We start from the raw sequence: 17,852 nt of genomic DNA, 5'->3' as shown, positions 1-17,852 counted from the left end.
AAGCACGTAGAACAGAAAGAGGAACTTGGATATTTTGGATGAGCAATCAAATAGCAAAAGCTGTTTTGCTAACCTCGCAAGACATATTATGCAAACTCACACAGCACTGTATTTTTTTCCCCCCTGCAAGCACAGACAGGCTCAGTGCCTTGCAGTAGGTTTTTTAACAATTTTATAAACATATGCCAATTCAGCCTCAGATAAGGACTAATTTAAAAGATTATGACTGTGGCTTAGAGTTTTCCCTAACTTTTCACTTCCTAACACGGCAGTCAAAAACAATATATTAAGTTTTAACGGAAAGATAAAAAAAAAAAAGGGTATATTCGAAACTTGTTTTTCACTTGCTTGTGTATGTGAACTACAGACACCGGGCTACTTACCTAGTAAGTTAATAACCCCATCATTGTAGCAAGCAAAAAGTTTGATAAGATCTTTAAATAGAAGCATGAATGCAGCATTTATGACACCATTTGTCAGTTCATTTGGATGAACCTACAAATAAAATACCAATTATTTAGAACAGCTTTACTGAATGCAATCAGAAGTTTTAGCTTGCGGTAGGAATATGCTACTGTTATAGATGGAATCAAGCACTGAATGCAAGTTTTTGTGGAGAAATCAAAAACATGCAGCTTCTGTTTCTGTTAGCAGATCAAGGGGCACTTTTTCACCACTTCAAAACAAAACACTACAGGGCAGGAGTAATTCCATCATAAGTAAATGTCTTCGCCTTAACTCCTTCACCTATCATACCAAGGTGGAAGGCAGAGAAGCTGTTAACAAAGCTTTAAGGAAACAAGTCTGAACAAAGCCTCAGCAGTCTACTATGAAATACAGTTGAGTTAATGAAGTCAAGACCTTCCAGTTCTCATACCAACTAGAGCAGAAAGTAAGTGCTGGTTTATTAAAAAACAGAAGAAGGATCTTTTCAGAGACTACTATCACAATTTATAAGTTGTTTAAGTAAGAAAAAAAAAAAGTAGGGAGACCCCATATTTCTAAGGCTTTCCTCTGAAAGTTGTAGTGGGCGCTCTCCTCCCAGTAGGAAACCGTGTTCTTCCATCCACACAGAACACCAAAGAACATCTCAATTAATTCCTTCAAGGACCTCTTTGCAATGTTCCACACTACCTCCTAAACCAATTCACTCCTGGTTTGGTCCTTAATTTGAAGTGTATAAATAATCTCTCTGACATTAATGAGATGCATACATTCTATATTATCCTCTATACATTTATATTTCTATGAATAGCCTAGATTGAAGTTTTCAGTCCATTCAGTTTGCAATTAAAAAGCCAGATGATGTCTCTGGGGAAGCAAAACAATGTACATATGGTATTTTAATGGTTCCTTCCCTGCTAAGAACTTCGCACCAAAAAAAAAAAAAAAAAGAGAGAGAGAGTGGGGAATGGGAGGCAGAGGGGAGGGAATTCTGGGAATTCTTCTGCCTCCTCATTTTGCTTTCCTTTTCCCCCAGTGATGCAAAAAATGAAAACTCCAAGCTCAGAGTCAGAATTCCCCAATTATGTTTCTGTATCCTCCTTATAAAAAAACTTGCATCTAAGCATTTTGTACATATAAGTAAATGCAATCTTTCACCTTACCCTACCTCAGTGGGATATCAAAAAGGTTGTGGGTTTTTTTGCCCTCCCAACTTAATTGGATGATCAGTAAAGCATTATCTACAAGAAGGTGAAACATTAATTTCAACACAGCATTTAAGTAACTGCTTAGTGTTCATGCTTTGTTCGTTGGGAGAGCTTCAATACGTACATCAAATTCAAGTAGTGCATCAATTTGTTCCTGTAGTATTGGCATGCTCTTCAGTAGCTTTTCTGGAGCCATTGTTCTCATTACACCATCAGCTCTGTAACAGGAAACAGATTACAAGCCATGGTGTTCTTCTGCCTACCTACAACAGATTTGTTGCCTGATCACAGGCTTAAAGCTGCTGTAACTGATTTAAAATATCTGAAGCACTGTCCAAATCTCCTTCTTCCCATAGCACCACAGGAGCTGGCATGGTAAATACTTCATCCAACCTCCCCAACAGCAGGCAAAGAAGGGCTCTCTGTGTTAGAGTAATCAACACAAGAGACTGATCTCTTTGCAGACAAAAGATATCAAGATGTTTAACATCTTGACAAGAAATAGAAGAAACAGTTAGTGACCTTTAATCTTTATACTTAAAGTTTGTGCATAAGGATTACAAGGGTATAACTAATCACAAGTCATTGCTAAGAGTACTTTTTAGTCACATGTTTATAGTCACTGAAGACAAACTCGATCAGTTTTCTCCAGCAATTGCCACTGCATATGCCTGTCAATCCAGTGACAACATCAGTAAGTGCAATCTTTGTTATGAGCTTCTTACCCTAGAATACTTTTCTGAGTATTCTTGGATACTGATTAATTGTCTTACTCTTCATAGGACTTTCATTGACTTTGACCTGCCTTGATGAGTCTTGAACTACCGCTCCAACTTGGACCATGCAACAGTCACAGATGTGTAATATTCCTTACATGCATCTCACATATCTTATAGCAATCACCATGTATGCCTGGTTTTGTGTCTGAATAACAAACTTTCGCATCTGTTATGAGTTGCCCCATTCTGGCCACTAACAAGTATAGTATCTCTTCTTGGGGAACGCGAACTACCATTCATATTTATTTTGTGCTACACTATGAGGCAGCACTTTTTTCTGAGAACCGGAAATACCATACCTAGTAAGGCTTTACATGAGACATGAATCAAAGGATTTTCAGCAACCCAAACATATGTTTTTGGAACATGAAGTGCTTGAAACCACTAGGTGAAAAAGAGAATTTAAGATGCTAAGACTACAGAGGTCTGCTGGACCAAAGTCGGTCTAACATATCGATTCAACTAGATATTATCCTCCCTTTGAAAACTTCTTAATGATTCATATTTCAGATAGCTTAAAGAGATAAATATTCTGGTCCCCCCCTATTACTGGAAGGGCATTTTGAAAATACAACTTAAAGGGACTCCAGTTACACAGCTAGGCCAGGTCCTATTTGTCTAGCATTTTGAGTCTGTAGGAGCAGGAGGAAAACCCAGCAGTGATGTCTGTGTCAATAGCTCAGAATGCAAAGCCACAGAATACACTGAAGTCATCAGAACAAACCCATATGTGGACTCATTCTTATTAGAAGGAATACCTTTAGTATGCTGTAAATTAGACTGCACCCTCACTGGGTGCTAAACCACTTGCTGTGTAGTTAATGCTTCAACAGAGAGAATCTAAAAATACAGAGGTCCCAATTACAGGAGTTAAGAGGCCAGAAAACATATTCTGACAAATACCAACATACTGCTCTGCGCTGAGTCTTCTGGGGGACTGTTGCGGGTTTCTTTTTCTTTTCTTGTTTTTTTTGTTTTTAACTCAACCCTTACGGAAAGCAAAAATACTAAATTATAGCCTTATTCTCTTAAGTTTATAACCGTTTGCTGTGCTGCCTCACAAGAACTCCAGCTGTCCTCTTGATTGTCTTCGTAAATTAGTCATAACAGATCTAAACTGTGTGCTGTGTTAGGTATTTATCCGGAAATACGAAGTATCATGCAGTCTAGCTGCAAATTGTGATAAAAATAGGGAAACACTGTGACATCCATAGGCAACTTGGTATAGAAGAAATTCACTTTTAAACTAAAGGCATAATCTTGATAATAGCTAGCCCTTTGATATGGGAACAGCCCACTAATCTGCTGAAAAAAAAACCCAAAACATAGTGTAATTAATTCATCTCTTAGAATTTGAGTGAGGACCACCCTCTCTTCCTCTCCCTTCCCGCCCCCCATAAAGAAGATTACCTTTTAAGAATAGTCATTTATTACCTTTTCATGCTGGATTAACTATGTTCCTTATAAATCTGATCTACTGTTGACTTGATCTTCTACGTAATCAAATGCTAGAACTTAGCGTTTCCTTCAGGACACTATAAAGTCGCTAACTTCATTAGCTAGCTCCTGGTGTCATGTGTGCCTCCTCCTTCCACTCTCCTCTTGTTTTATTACTTCAGAGGAACAGCTTTACTCCACAGACCTCTTCCTTCTAGAATTTTTTGTTCCTCTTCTTATAGAAAGTGTCTGGAGACTAGTGAAACATCCCAAATAGATTCAGAGTGTTTTCCTTCCCTAATTCTAAATGCAGTCTCTCTGCAGCACAATTTAATAAGTCAGATATAATACATAGCACTAAAAGCTCTCAATTCTGCAAGGCCTATTATTTTAATCAGGTGGTAGCCAATATTTGCTCTAGTACCCATAATCTTTCTTCTTCCCCATGTGCAATTCTTAACCAATTACAAATATTTAGGAAACAATCATTCTGGTTTTCAGTGTAGCTAAATAAAGAACTTCAGAGTAAAGTCATTAAGACACTAAAATTAAATTTAATGCCATAAGCAAGATTTTACAGGTCAGGAAATCCTATTGGTTTACGTACGTAAACTTTGCTTACCCTTTCTTCACTCTCGCAAAGTCAAATGCCATTTGTCTGTAGGAAAATGCTTTTTCATTCAAGTATCTACTGTAACGTCTTATAAAGGTAGACATGTCATAACCTGCAAAAAACAGTTACATGATTTACATTAATTGTTATGCTTGTTTGGAGGTTCTTTAACAAAGGATAACATACAGTCAATATACGCCAGGGCTGTGAGATCTCTATTACATTACAAAACTCCGCACACAGAACGGGCTTGACAAATCATCTTCCAGCTTCTAAAGAAAAAGCAGTACTGCTGCATCAGAACAATCTACAACAGCATTCCACTTCAAACAAATTAATCCTATGCACTAACAGCGGGTTTCTTGTGGAAACCTACTAATGGCTTCTACACAGGTATATGGTGACATACTTGATGGTCAAATCAGTTACATCTTGGTTAATGCAAGAAATGCCCATTTAACAATTTACACTTAGCTGATACCTGGCTTGCAGGACAGACTGTTTTCACCTTAAACACTCCCAATACTTTAGGTCATTCTCTCCAACTCTTACATGGATCCTCAAAATCCCCCCGACTAGGTTTACTGGAACAAAGAAATGATTGTATTGCTAGAGACTATTGTCTTCTATGAACTGTTATATCAGAAATCTTTAAGGCTTGAAACATTGTATAAGCAGGCTCAAACTGCAGCTTATTTCATGGCTATAAAACTTCTAAACACCAGCATTATGAGGGTCTATTCTTCAGGTATTTCTTTCACAGTTTCTTCTCCTAAATCTAAGTTACAGTATTGCGTGCAAAAAGCAACCAATTCTCCTCTTCAGTATGGGTCTCTTGTTGTTATCTTCATTAAAATTCCTCTCTCAGTTGTATTTTTCCTTAATATCTCTGAATATTAAGCATCTCTGCCAACTCAAGCTTACCACTACAGTTTCTGACACCTCATCATCTATGACACTCTGATGTATTATCTATTAAATAACAATTTAAGTTTTAAAAAGTGGCAAAAAAACCACCAAAGCATGTATTTAACAAATTTCACAGTTGTCAAATACCACTATCTTTGAACGTACACAGCACAATAAATGCAGGTTTAATATCTGCTTGGTTTTATTCCTTTACTGTATTTCTAAGAGATGCTTAAGTCTCCTAGGTGTTATGTGTCCTTAAGAGATGGATTAACATGGCATTGCTTTGATCTTGCCCATCACTGTAGCATTCATGCATTTTGCAGTGGATGAATATTCTCAAACAGCTGCAGGATTAGAAGTTTTCTTTCTTCTCTGCCACCATGAAACAAGCTACTACGAAACAAGCTTCCCCTTCATTAAGGGAAGCATCACGGAAATTTGTGAGTAATTTCAGAGTCAGACTGCATGCTTTAGAGAAAAAACAAGTCAAGCCCTCAAGTCCCTTGTCCCTTGCTCCACCTCCAAATTCAGTAGCCAAATCAAAACCAGCTAATTCTTTGGTTGTCTTTTTGTTTTTTCAAATTAAGTACTTAAGGACAATTCTAAAAAAGAATACAGTGTTTCAAAGTAACCAGATTACCATTTAAGACTGAATAAAAGCGGAAAAAACAAATGGAAAGTTGTCCATTTCATCCTTAACTCTGTAATAAAAAGCTAAACTGATAGCTGACTTGGCCCTGATTTCAATCAGCACCTTCCAAGGGAGTTGCAAAGTGTCAGCTTTTGAGTGAAAACTTGGCAGGAACTGAGAAACACTGTTTTGAAACTGTCCAAGAGTTCCCATTTCACTTTAGCTTCTGTATTTATTGAGTACTTATAAAAATGTGTTACTGACTCCTTTTCACACAATTTACATTTTTTTGCTCCTCTATTCATAAGAATCAATGCAAATTAGCAATAGTATTTCATTTAGAATCTTGTTAAGATAACAGATATGAGTAGGCCTACCATGAGATCCGCTTTTGTCCAGAAAATTGCTGAGGTTGAACAGTGTGTTTCTAGATGCCAGGTACTGAATGAATCTCTGCAACACAAAGTTATTTTCTTATCAGAGGCTGTATCTGCAGACTTTGTACCCTCCTAGCAGGAAGTTTAGAAGTCTAACTCAAGCATACAGACACAAAAATTCAGATTTTTGTCTTAGCCTCTTACAGCTTCCTCAAAACCATTTTCAGCTGTTCATATGCATTATGTTTAGCCTGAACCTCTACTAAGTATCCTATTGTATACATAAAAATAGATTCTGTGCAAAGTACTACATAAATTGCTGAACAAGCAGTAAGAATAGCTAACTCTAGAAGAGATTTAAAGAAGCACAAGATTTATCTCTTTGCAAAGCAGCATATCCATATTGGTCCCGTACTTTTCCTTTCAGCAGCCCTCAGTTTCAGCCAAGCTCATGGCCCATTTCAATAATGGGTAGATCCTGTATCAAGTACTAGGACTAAAAGGCCAAAACAATTAAGGAAAACAAGTCAGAAAGCTGACTGAAAACTTGGAACAGAACATTTAGTCAGGAGTAATAATTTACGCTGTGATATCAGAGAAATTAATTGCACGAAAACATCTGGTACGTTGCCAGGGAGGAATTGTTTCATTGTCATACTAAAGCTTTTCAGGTGTGCTTTTTATTTTACACACACACCAGTTTGTTTAAATTAATAAAAAGCAATGGCTAGGGAAACATAACGGAAAAGACAGCGAGTTGAATTTACAAGACTAGGAAAATTTTAATGCTAATTCAGAAAGGACAGCTATTTGGATGTCAGTACCTATATGCTAGAACAACAATTTTGACTCTCATTAATCTTAAGTCTTTAAGGCCACAAAAGGCTAGTAAAAGGCTATTAATTGAAAAGGCTCTTAATACCAGAATCAGTCACCATGGACATAGAAGGCAAAGACAGAGATAGAGAATGAAGGATGTTAAAAGCAGTGTCAGAGTTGCATGCTTTTTTTTTTTTTTTTTTTTTTTTTTAAAAAAAAGTTCTCCCTAGATTTTGTCACTCACTGACAGAAGTTCCAGGTAGTCTTTCATCCTGCATAGCTCTATTTTCAGATGGTGAATAAGTTCTGTCTAAGTACTGAAATAGGTTGCTGCTTGCTCCTATACTACAGATACGTAAATGAAGAAACAGATAATCAGCACTCCTCTAACTTAAATTATGTTGGTAAAGGTAAGTTTGGAAGACTGTTTCTCATCAGCAATCATTGTCAGCCTTTGTTGTCAGGTCCTTCTGGTTCGGAGAGGTGCCTCTGCGCTGCTAAGTTTTTCAGCTTTGAGTTTGTTCATTTTCAATATAGTCCCATGAAAAAGTTGATTACACTTACCTCATTGCCATGAACCATTAGATGATGTGTGGTAACTAAGGCTTTGAATACAACCACCCAGCTACTATTTGTTGCTCGCTCAAAAAGTGTATCAGCCATCTGAGGAATATTCACATTTGTTTCATTAGTTGCTTGGATCAAGTCTATAAGAAAGATAGAAGGAAGCTGTTAGGTACTACAAGTAAGACAAAGAAGTTTACAGCATGGCTAAGCTCTCTGCCTACTAGTCTGCAGACCACAAATACATCAAATAGAAAGCTCAGTGCTTAAGTTCTGCATTTAAAAAAACTCTTTGTAGTTATATGAGTACATGCTAACAAAACATTAGTTTGTCTCTTGCCCAACAGTACTGACTTTCTAACAGTTCTAGCATAAGCTATATCCCAGCCTCTTTCTGTCTTCATCCCAAATGCTGTTAGGGTATGTTATACCACATGAATTTACAGCTACTGAATTTTCAAGCTGAGCGTGACAGTTTCCTTTCTCTAGGTTAGACTAATAAGCATTACTGAATTCTTCATTTATAGATAATACTTCAAGCACATGGAACACAGCTACATCAGCAAAAGTACCACCAGAAATAAATACGTTAGTCATCTCACAGGCTAGAATTTCATTAACATGCTGCAGCACATCTTCTCAGGTCTCTGCAGGTCTAGACAGCAGTAGAATGCTCTTGGGCATGCAAGACCACTTTAACATTGAGAAACAAGGTAAAGACAGACATTAGTTTATACTGAAGAGTCCTTTGCCAACAACTGTACTTTGTTCAGAAAGAATAAAAGATTAGACTGTTTTCAGAGAAAGGGAATGAAAAGAAAATATGGTTTTGTATTCTGTACGTTTAGAAACTGCAGACTTGCACAGGAAAGTACCTGAAATGAAAGGTAAGTACTTAATCATCAGCAGAACAGCAGCAAATTTTCTACTAGCTTCTTTCACACATCTACTGTAAGACCTTCAACTTACCACAACACCTATTTCCTATAAACACTAGATATCTGGAAGTAGCTTGCTACAAACTACTACGTACTTTTCAGACACAACTGAAAACTGCATACTGCAGCTGTACGACTAAACCCATTTTAGTGCCAGACAGCACCACCAAGTCTTCAGGAGAAGACTTCATGCAACATGAACAGTGCAGAATGCAAACCTAATTGCAGAGCTGAGGTTTCAACTTTGAAGATCCATGTAGAAAATGTTAAAAATTAAGACGTTTAACTAGAAAAGTAATCTGTATTTCTGTTACAAATGAAAACACTCATCTTTACTTTCCCTGAGATGGCAGTAACAACTGTTAATTACCTTTCATACATTTTCTCACCCTCTCCCAAAACTAGAAAGGTTCATCCCACTACTCAAATCATCCAGCGATGACAGACACTCTACAGTAGGAGCAGACATGCTATTCTGTGACTGATCCTTATACAACCTAAAATACTTGTGCCTGCTGCAAATACTCTATAGCATTTCAGTTCACTTGGTTAGGAATGTCATCACTTTACACACATGCTTTCCCTCCCTAGCACAACACTACACAGTAAAGGCCATTAATGCTACTAAGAGAGCAGAATGCCAAAATCCGAGTTGCTGTGAAGCTATTGAATCTTGCAGGGAAGGCAAAGTCCAGAGACCTGTCCAACTCAACAGACTGATAAGTCAGCCTAGCTATTGCCAACTACCTTGTATATTCAGATATTGACCATACCAAAGATGTCCACAAGTTTAGTAAATGTTCTTGAAGCGACAACAAATGATTTTTTTACTTCTGTCAAAAAGGCTCATTTAAGATACAAGAAATCTATAGCTTAGAGACAGAAGCCTATACTTCTAACTACTATACTGCCTATATATCTGAACTGTAACACCTATATTTAAAATAGTCTTTCACATGAGCATAAGACCTGCAAGCTGCCTTCAGGGTCCCCTCAGTGGAATGATTTTCTGCAGCAAGACAGAAAACAAAGAAAATGTATGACGTGTTCACAGCTACAGAGAAATAAATTACGATTTTAAGGTGTTTAATTTGGGGAGTTTTGTGGAATACATTGTCTGATATACCTAGGTAACATTATAACATCAGTAATGCTGCTCTTGAAAGGAGAAGTTCAGCAATTCAAGTACTACAGTTTTAAAGACATGCCACTGAATGACAGCAGCTCTGCAGAGAAAGATCTGGAGGTCCTCGTGGACTGCAGGTTGACCATGACCCAGCAATTTGCCCTTGTGGCCAAGAAGGCCAATGGTATCCTGGGGAGCATTAAGAAAAGCATTGCCAGCAGGTTGAGAGAGGTGATCCTCCCCTTCTACTCAGCCCTGGTGAAGATACATCTGGAGTACTGTGTCCAATTCTGGGCTCCCTAATACTAGAGAGACACGGAGCTACTGGAACGAGTCCAGCAAAGAGCTACCAAGATGCTTAAGGGGTTGGAGCATCTCATAGATAGTGGAAAGGCCAAGAGAGCTGGGACTCCTCAGTGTGGAGAAGAGACGGTGGGAGCTTATGAATCTGTATAAGTATCTGAATGGAGGGTGTAAAGAGGATGGGGCCAGACTCTTCTCAGTGTTGCCTAGCGATAGGACAAGAGACAACAGACATGAACTGAAACACCAGAAGTTCCATCTGAACATGAGGAAAAACTTTACTGGGAGGGCGACTGAGCATTGGAACAGGCTGCCCAGAGAGGTCAGAGAGTCTCCACCCTTGGAGATATTCAAAATCCATCTGGTAGCAATCCTGGAAAACATGCTCTAGGTGACCCTGCTTGAGCAGAGGGGTTAAACTAGATGATCTTCAGCAGTCCCTTCTAACCTCAACTATTCTGTGATTCTGACTCAAGCTCACAGAGCCTATAATCATTATCCTTCATCTTTTTGTAAAGACAGGCTAATACATTTTTTTTTAATTCTGTGATGCTGATTAATGCTTTATAGAAGAGTGCAGTTAGTAAAAGACAGAAGCAAGTCACAAGTGGCTTGCTCACCGTCTACCTCATTCTGAAAGTTTATTTCAGACTACAGCATTTATGCTTATAACAAGGAAACATTGAACAAATTTTCTGTCCTGAGTTTCAGTACTTCTGTTCATTATGGAAGAAGGGTGGTATAAATTGCATACTTTATTTACAGATGTGAGATAATGAAGCCCCAGAAAAGTCCACCCACAGCAGTGCTGGCAATGGAGGCTAGAATGTACTATTCATATATGCTACTCAAGCACTGTTTCTAAAATCACTCACGTTATTTCTGCTTCCCCTCCAAATTGCTGGAGGGTGCAGTACCGCAGTCTGCAGCTATAAATGTTTTAGGACATGAGCAATTTTAGTATGCTGAGCAGGGAGGCATGATTAAATTTAAATCTGGTACTTTCAGTAAGCGGGGAAAAAAAAAATGCAACCACACAAAGTATCTTGCTCATCTTCAGAGGAAAAAAAATGGGTTTAATTATTACATGACTGATTCCTTTTCAGTCATATTAGACTTAAGGAATTTAAGCTTCCCAGGCTTCTTTCCCCAATACCTTGAAGTCCCAGGTCAGGTTAACAATTGTCAGTGTCTGGAACAATCGACAAATGTAGCCAACTTCATTGAACTTTGAGCAGCAGTTTGTTAGGTGGCTAAGAGGAATTTTAGGATAGAGTTGATAGAACTACCTTGCCTTCACTGTGGTAGGGAAAAATGGGTCTGGAAAAAAAATCCTATTTCCCTCCAGCATATATGTAGGCTAAACATTAAGATACACAATTACATTTTCATAATACATAGATTCAGACATTTACTGGCAGAGCATAAACTTAGTTTTCAAAACAGACAACAAAGTTCAGACTCTTCTAAGCAAGCCTCAGGTGGACTTGTTAATATGAAGTAGATAATATTAAGAACTACCGTATGAAGAGTAGTCCATCACAAGCTGTAATAAAATAGTCTTTAGAGTTGATTTGGTTTAGGGTACACAATAGCAGGATGAACAAAGATTGAAGATATATTTCTGCTGTAGTAGGCAACCATATTCAGTACACTGACAGGTAACTCCAAACCCAGAAACTGACTTCAAAGTCCAGGCAGAGTAAGAAACCGGGAATTTTGTAGCAATAGCAGCAAGTTTTCATTGCTACTTTCCTACAAGCACAATAGATGGAAAATGAAGACCTACCCTTCATTTTAGTTTTTGTATACTGTATGACTGAATTATAATCATCAAATTGCAGTGTATGATTTTCCTATTTCTTCTCTTTGCATCTCATTGGCTGCTATTTTGAACTTACTCAGTGTAAAGATCCTTGTTTAAACTATACATTTAATTTGGGCTTGAATGTATGTTTTCTAGTTAAGTTTTCAGATGCAAATCAAGGCACATATACAAAAGAAATAAATGGATGTCTGTTCTTGAACACTAACTTAAATTTAAATATCTGGCCTTTAAACTCCCTGACTAGCCAACTTTTTGACCGAGTCTTACAATATCCACAATTTATTCAGCAAAGAGAAGTAAGGCTAGAATATGATTAACTTCCTCACTAGCAACAAGACAAATCTGCCAATTTGAAAAAGAGTACAATGAAAAAAAGACAGAAGAAAGTTAGTACATGTTACCTCTTTATGACCTTTCAGAGAGATCATTAAAAGGTGTGACTAATTTTGGCGTTCAATTGTAAAGCTGATAAGGAAAGGGGTGGAGGGAAGACAAAAAAAAAAAACAATGTTCAACTGTCTTCAGAACTTCAGACTTTTTCAGTCTCATTAAAAACTACTTCTCAATTTTCAAAATTTTATAGTAGAATCTCTCATTCAAAAAAAAAGAACTTTTCTTATTCTTTTATCTTTTCAGTCTGTACTTTGGAACTGAGGTTGTTGGGTTTTTTTAAAAAAACCTCAATTCTTCAATATAATAGTTATTCAGAGTTTTCACTTCAGTATGTAGAGAAACTGAAGCAGAGTAAAAGAATTCTCTGTTCAGAGGGATATTTGTGCCAACTGTACAGCACTGTCAGTCCAGGTTGAATTAACATTCAAACTGCCTCAACATTTGAGTTGTCTCATACATTCAATCCTTAAGCTTCACCGATTTTCTCTGAGAGTAAACTCCTTACAGACCTTCATAACTATTACAATGAATGGTACAGTAATCTTAGCATGTAATTTTTTCTTGCTTATAAGTATTTGAATAAAATATTGAACCTACTGGAAAGGAAATGCAGGATTTGTTCCGAATCTGGGTAGGTTAAGAATGGAAAGAAGTGGCTTAAAGTAAGGGTTTAAGAGCCTCAACCAAATAAGTTAATTGGACAAATAACAGGTGAAGTCTTCCTTTGCAAGAAGTGAGAGTCAGATCAGGAAGCTATTGCACTATTATTCTAGCCAATGCAAGATGTGAACATCCAGTTTGACAGAAGACTGAGCAGAACTGTATGGGAAAGCAGAACAAAGTTATCTGTCTCTGCCTCTACAGTACCTGTTCATGAGAACATTAAATGATTTAATGTTGTCAGCTTGACTATCATGCAGCTTGAGAAAAGACAGTCTGGAATTTAACCGCGGGTTAAAGTTTAGCTTCGCCTCTGCTTCCTCTGGTTTGCCTGATCTCCACTAAACATATACCATAATCTGGCTTGTAATAATCTCCCTAGGCACAACAGCAACCCTTACTGTCTCCTCCTTCCTCCCCAAAAGTCTACCTCATGAGGTACTACATCTCATCTTGACCCTATCAAGGCTGCCTTTCTCAGCATCCATCATCTTCCAGATATTCCCTACGCACTTTCAAGCTCGTACCAACTCCACAAAACTAAATAAAATCTTCCACAAAGCACATGCTCTCTGGGAACTATGAAGACCTTCCCTCTAATGCAACTATACTCATTCTACTGATGATAAAAATACCCAGGGAAACTGCTACCTGCTCTCTCCAGCCTTACCTCATAGACATCCTTCTTCCTCAACAGATCTCAGACTCTTTAGTCAGAAGAACTTCACTGCACATCCTGAAATTTGAGTGCTCATGGCAGTCAGATACTGAACACACAGTTGCAGCCTATACCAAGACAACCTTTGTTTACAATTTCTTCCTCTCTGTGAACACATAGGATTAAGAGTTTTTCATAACAAGAAAGAAAAGTTTTTTTCACTATCATGCACCACCTGAAGGGGCGGAGGAGAAAGAGGGCAATACTTTTAGAATGGCAGGAGACTTCTGTTGGAACGCTTATTTCTCAAATTGAGAGTTTAATTAGTCTTAGAATCATCTTGCTCTCACGCTACTCCTTTTTAAAGGCAGCAGAGCACGACCTTTTGAATCAACAGATACCCATTTTGAAAATAAAGCTGAAAAATCCACTTCCCACAAATACTGTTGCATCTTATTTCAACTCACTTTGATGTTCTGCACCCTTCCTTCTCTCCTATACCAAAGGAAGATACTTAGCTTTTAAGTCATCTCCAAAACCAACTTAGCTCATTAACAGTATTAAGTCAGTTCAGTTAGATTCTGGTCCTTGATGATTTATATATACATAGTTTTTCCTCATGAAAGTTTCAGTTGATGCTCTCTTGAAAAGAGGAAAATAAAAGATAACTGTCAGTCTTCCATTGGATCAGAAAGGGTACAATCAAGGCAGCTGTTTCTTTAAATGTTAATAAAGGTGAAAAGTGGGATTATACAGTGTTAAAAAATTTTTACCATAAGCAGTTCCCTGAAGCCCCATGAATGAGTACCTTTTACTTAAAAGTTCCCAAAACTTAGCCTCACTGACTCTGAGGAAAATATACTGCCTTTAATGTTTACATGTGAGCTCCCTCCTTGAAGGTAATATAACTGAAAAAAGACATTCAGTCCAGCTGCAGAAGCTCACGTTTAAGTAGCAGTCATTGATGTACTCAGTATTGTCTTCAAGACTGCTAATTCATTAGCGATGAATATATTCTATGAACGAAGTCGGAGACCTTACTGACACCCAAGATCCAACTACTTAGAAAGATAAAAGCATCAGTTTTACTCAGGAATTAAATATCTGCAAAAATAGAGAGTGTCACCCAGAACACGGGTCAGAGGTAAGCTCTGCAGTACAAATGTACTAAGGAGAGCAGCTTTTTAGTTTCACATACATGAAGTCAGAACACCAAGCAAACGGAAGGCGGCCCACAGCCAAAGAATACTGTTCATTTTCTTCCTCATAACAGCTTTTTCAGATGGCTTTACTGTGGGAAAAGCCTTAGTTATTAAGTGTGGAATCTTCTTCCCTGACCACAGAAATAAGCTCAGTCTTGAGCATAATTTTTACAGAATTTACTTATTTTGAATACCAAAGAATTTCTCTCAAGCAAGAATGCAGATTCAGCAAAGGAGGTGAAAGAAGAGAAATTCCTGCTCTGATGTTCCCCTCCTCACTTTCAGAGTCCCCACTCCAGACCTTCTTTCCATTCAAATCCCGTTGCACAACAATGTCAACAGCTATGTGTACTTTTCTGCTCAAAGGCATGAATCAAGCAGTTTTACTTACACTGCTATGAAACATCAAGTAATTCTGGAGCCTGAAGTGCCACTTTTATATTTTACCAGTTTGCAACACCAATTCAGTAACAAATCACCTTTTTACTAGACTTCTTGGACACCTCTCAACAGTTTAAGAAATACAAAACACCACTTACATTTGGTGGACACTGAGTGACAGTGATAAAGTTACAATATAAAAGCAGTTGCCTTGGAGAAATGCAATTACCCATCCTATTTTAATACGGCATCTTAAACTCCAGCCACAGTATGGGAAGAAGGGCATGGAAGAAATCTTACCATGAGAAGCAAAAAGCTTTGTGTTAAGCATTTGACCAATAACTTTTTTTTTAATAGAAAAATAAATTTTCTCCAAAAGGGCAAATCTCAAACTTTATTCTGCAAGTTCTTTCATCAGTTCAAACCTGGAACCCTTAATCAGAATACTTATTAATTTAGAGAAGAAATACAAAGCCATCTTCTGGTTTGGGTAGTTTTTCTTACGCCTTTTTAAGAGAGCTGCAACCATCAGTCATCTTCAAGTCTTCAAAGCATTTTTTAGATCTGCCCTGAAGTGTCAAATTGTTCTCTTTCTTTAGCTACAAAATTAGAGCTACAGTTCTGTTGATCTCTGTACTACATTCTATATAAACTTTGCTCTTGCTGTATACAACAGAAACAAGTATAAAGGGGGTTCAAATGTTGTAAGATTATCACTCACAAGGATAAAAGCCAACACGTTCTAGTTAATTGACTACAGTAAGTGGATACTAGGATTCCAGCTGTGGCTTGTGATTATCTTGCCATAATAATGGAGCAACCCCTAATATTATCTATTAGTTGTATTAACTCATAATTCTTACCATTTAGCTGTTTACTGCAGTATCAATAACAAGTATCTACTGCAGCTGTTCCTGAGAACAGCACTGCTTCCCTAAGTAAGGATGTCATTGTTTGCCACAGCAGCATGCAATAATTTACAGTAATCTCTGAACTAGAGTATTTTCTAATTAACTTTTACATTTTCTGTTGAGCTTATACCCCAACTACATCTGGCAAAAGTGGTAATTGAGGCATAGTACAAAAGCTATCCAAGCTGCCATGCTGTTGTTGTTTTTATTCTGAGAATGAGCCCTGTTTAGTGCTTTCCACCCCCACAATGCTCTGCTTTCCTGAAAAAAGTGTTTGCTTTAATAAACCTGTGGAAGTGAAGGTCTTCCACCAGACCATCAACTCTAAAACAGCTGTTAGTAATCCACTACAAAACTGAGCTAGACATATAACGGATGCAGCTTGATGTTTTAGCCACATTACTTAGCTGTTTTACATTGTGAATATATAAAACCCTGGGGGGGGAGGGAGCCGGGGCGGGGGGAGGACAGCATGCAAGCATCTTCAGTGATATGTCAATTAGCTGAGGTGTGCACACTAGAAACAGGTCAGCTGTTGAGTATATGGTCTCAGTGAGCGACAGATCTAGCTTTCAATATCTAAACAACAAACCATATTTGTGCTACTGCCTCAGCAGGATTCTTTTAAGAGTCTGACTATTTTGTCAGTAGATGTCATGGGAAGAGGTACGGTCAGCCTGCAAAATAACCAGACAAGTTGAGAGAATATGTTTACAAGTCCCCAAAAGTTCAAAATGGACTGAAATTCTCAACTGCAAATGAAAATGTCAAAGACTACACAGACAGTCCTGTTGAAAATATGAGCACACCTATAGGAAAAAGGATGCCAAGGGTAATGCAAACCTGTCCTAGTGGACACCATAAGAGTACGACATTCTACTTGACATACTACTCTAGAAAGAGTCACACTGAAGCAGTTCCAATCAGTCAGCAAGCACTTTATAATATTGATGTAATGGTTTCACTCCATTTTGTCTCATATCTGTAACTCTTTGCAGAGTTCCTAACGCCAGAATATGGTCTCAGGTGTGAATGTTGTGTGTTAAAACAAGTTTTACCAAACCGACTGATATCCTTCAGGGTAGAAGGAGCTTTATTCTCTCTTTGCTCAAACCAAATACAGCAGGATGAAACTAAACATGTAGTTCCTTGATGTTAATTCCCTTACGCTGCACCTGAAGTTAAGCAAGAACTCTTTGCTTCTGCCACACAGCTGTCTGAGAAACAAACGTCAGCTACCAGTAGTCTTTACTACTCAACAAGAGCCCACAGCCTTTCATATAGTGCAGATTTTTTAACACTACAAAACATTCTGCTAACAAACTTAACGGAACATCTGCCTGAGAGCTGGGAGATACTGTTAGGACTACTAAAATTTTAGAAAGTGACAATAATTCGCTATCTCACAGTTCCAAACCACCCACTGCATCCAGAAGATGCTTTTACCGCTTGCAGTGCAAGTCTCATTTCAAGCTATTAATGAGCAGCAAGATGTGAATCTATCTTACTGGCTTACATTCAGTCAGCAAAAATTATGCGGAGTCAGATCTCTACCCTGGAATACCAGGAAATGGCAGTTATGCTAAGCATATTTTTACAGCTTCCTGAAAAACAAAAGGAAGTTCTTTAAGCTCCCCTACACATACAGTACACCTACAAAATACAGTA

At 37.9% G+C, this 17,852-nt stretch overlaps 1 protein-coding gene across 1 annotated transcript in view; it reads right to left on the bottom strand.

Annotated features, from left to right (window-relative positions):
- The window catches only part of SNAP91 (synaptosome associated protein 91), a 72,792-nt gene that overhangs the window by 45,721 nt on the left and 9,219 nt on the right, over nt 1–17,852 (bottom strand). The window contains exons 2-6 of the mRNA XM_062571047.1: nt 7,785–7,927; nt 6,402–6,477; nt 4,491–4,593; nt 1,777–1,870; nt 384–495 (exon numbers count right to left, since the gene is read on the bottom strand). Of these exons, the coding sequence (XP_062427031.1) occupies nt 384–495; nt 1,777–1,870; nt 4,491–4,593; nt 6,402–6,477; nt 7,785–7,927 (528 nt within the window). The remainder of the gene's footprint in view (nt 1–383; nt 496–1,776; nt 1,871–4,490; nt 4,594–6,401; nt 6,478–7,784; nt 7,928–17,852) is intronic.

This window comes from Rhea pennata, chromosome 3, assembly GCF_028389875.1.
Source record: "Rhea pennata isolate bPtePen1 chromosome 3, bPtePen1.pri, whole genome shotgun sequence".
NCBI lineage: Eukaryota > Metazoa > Chordata > Aves > Rheiformes > Rheidae > Rhea > Rhea pennata.
Note: the sequence above shows the minus strand (reverse complement) of the source record. Positions and strands in the feature narration are given on the sequence as shown.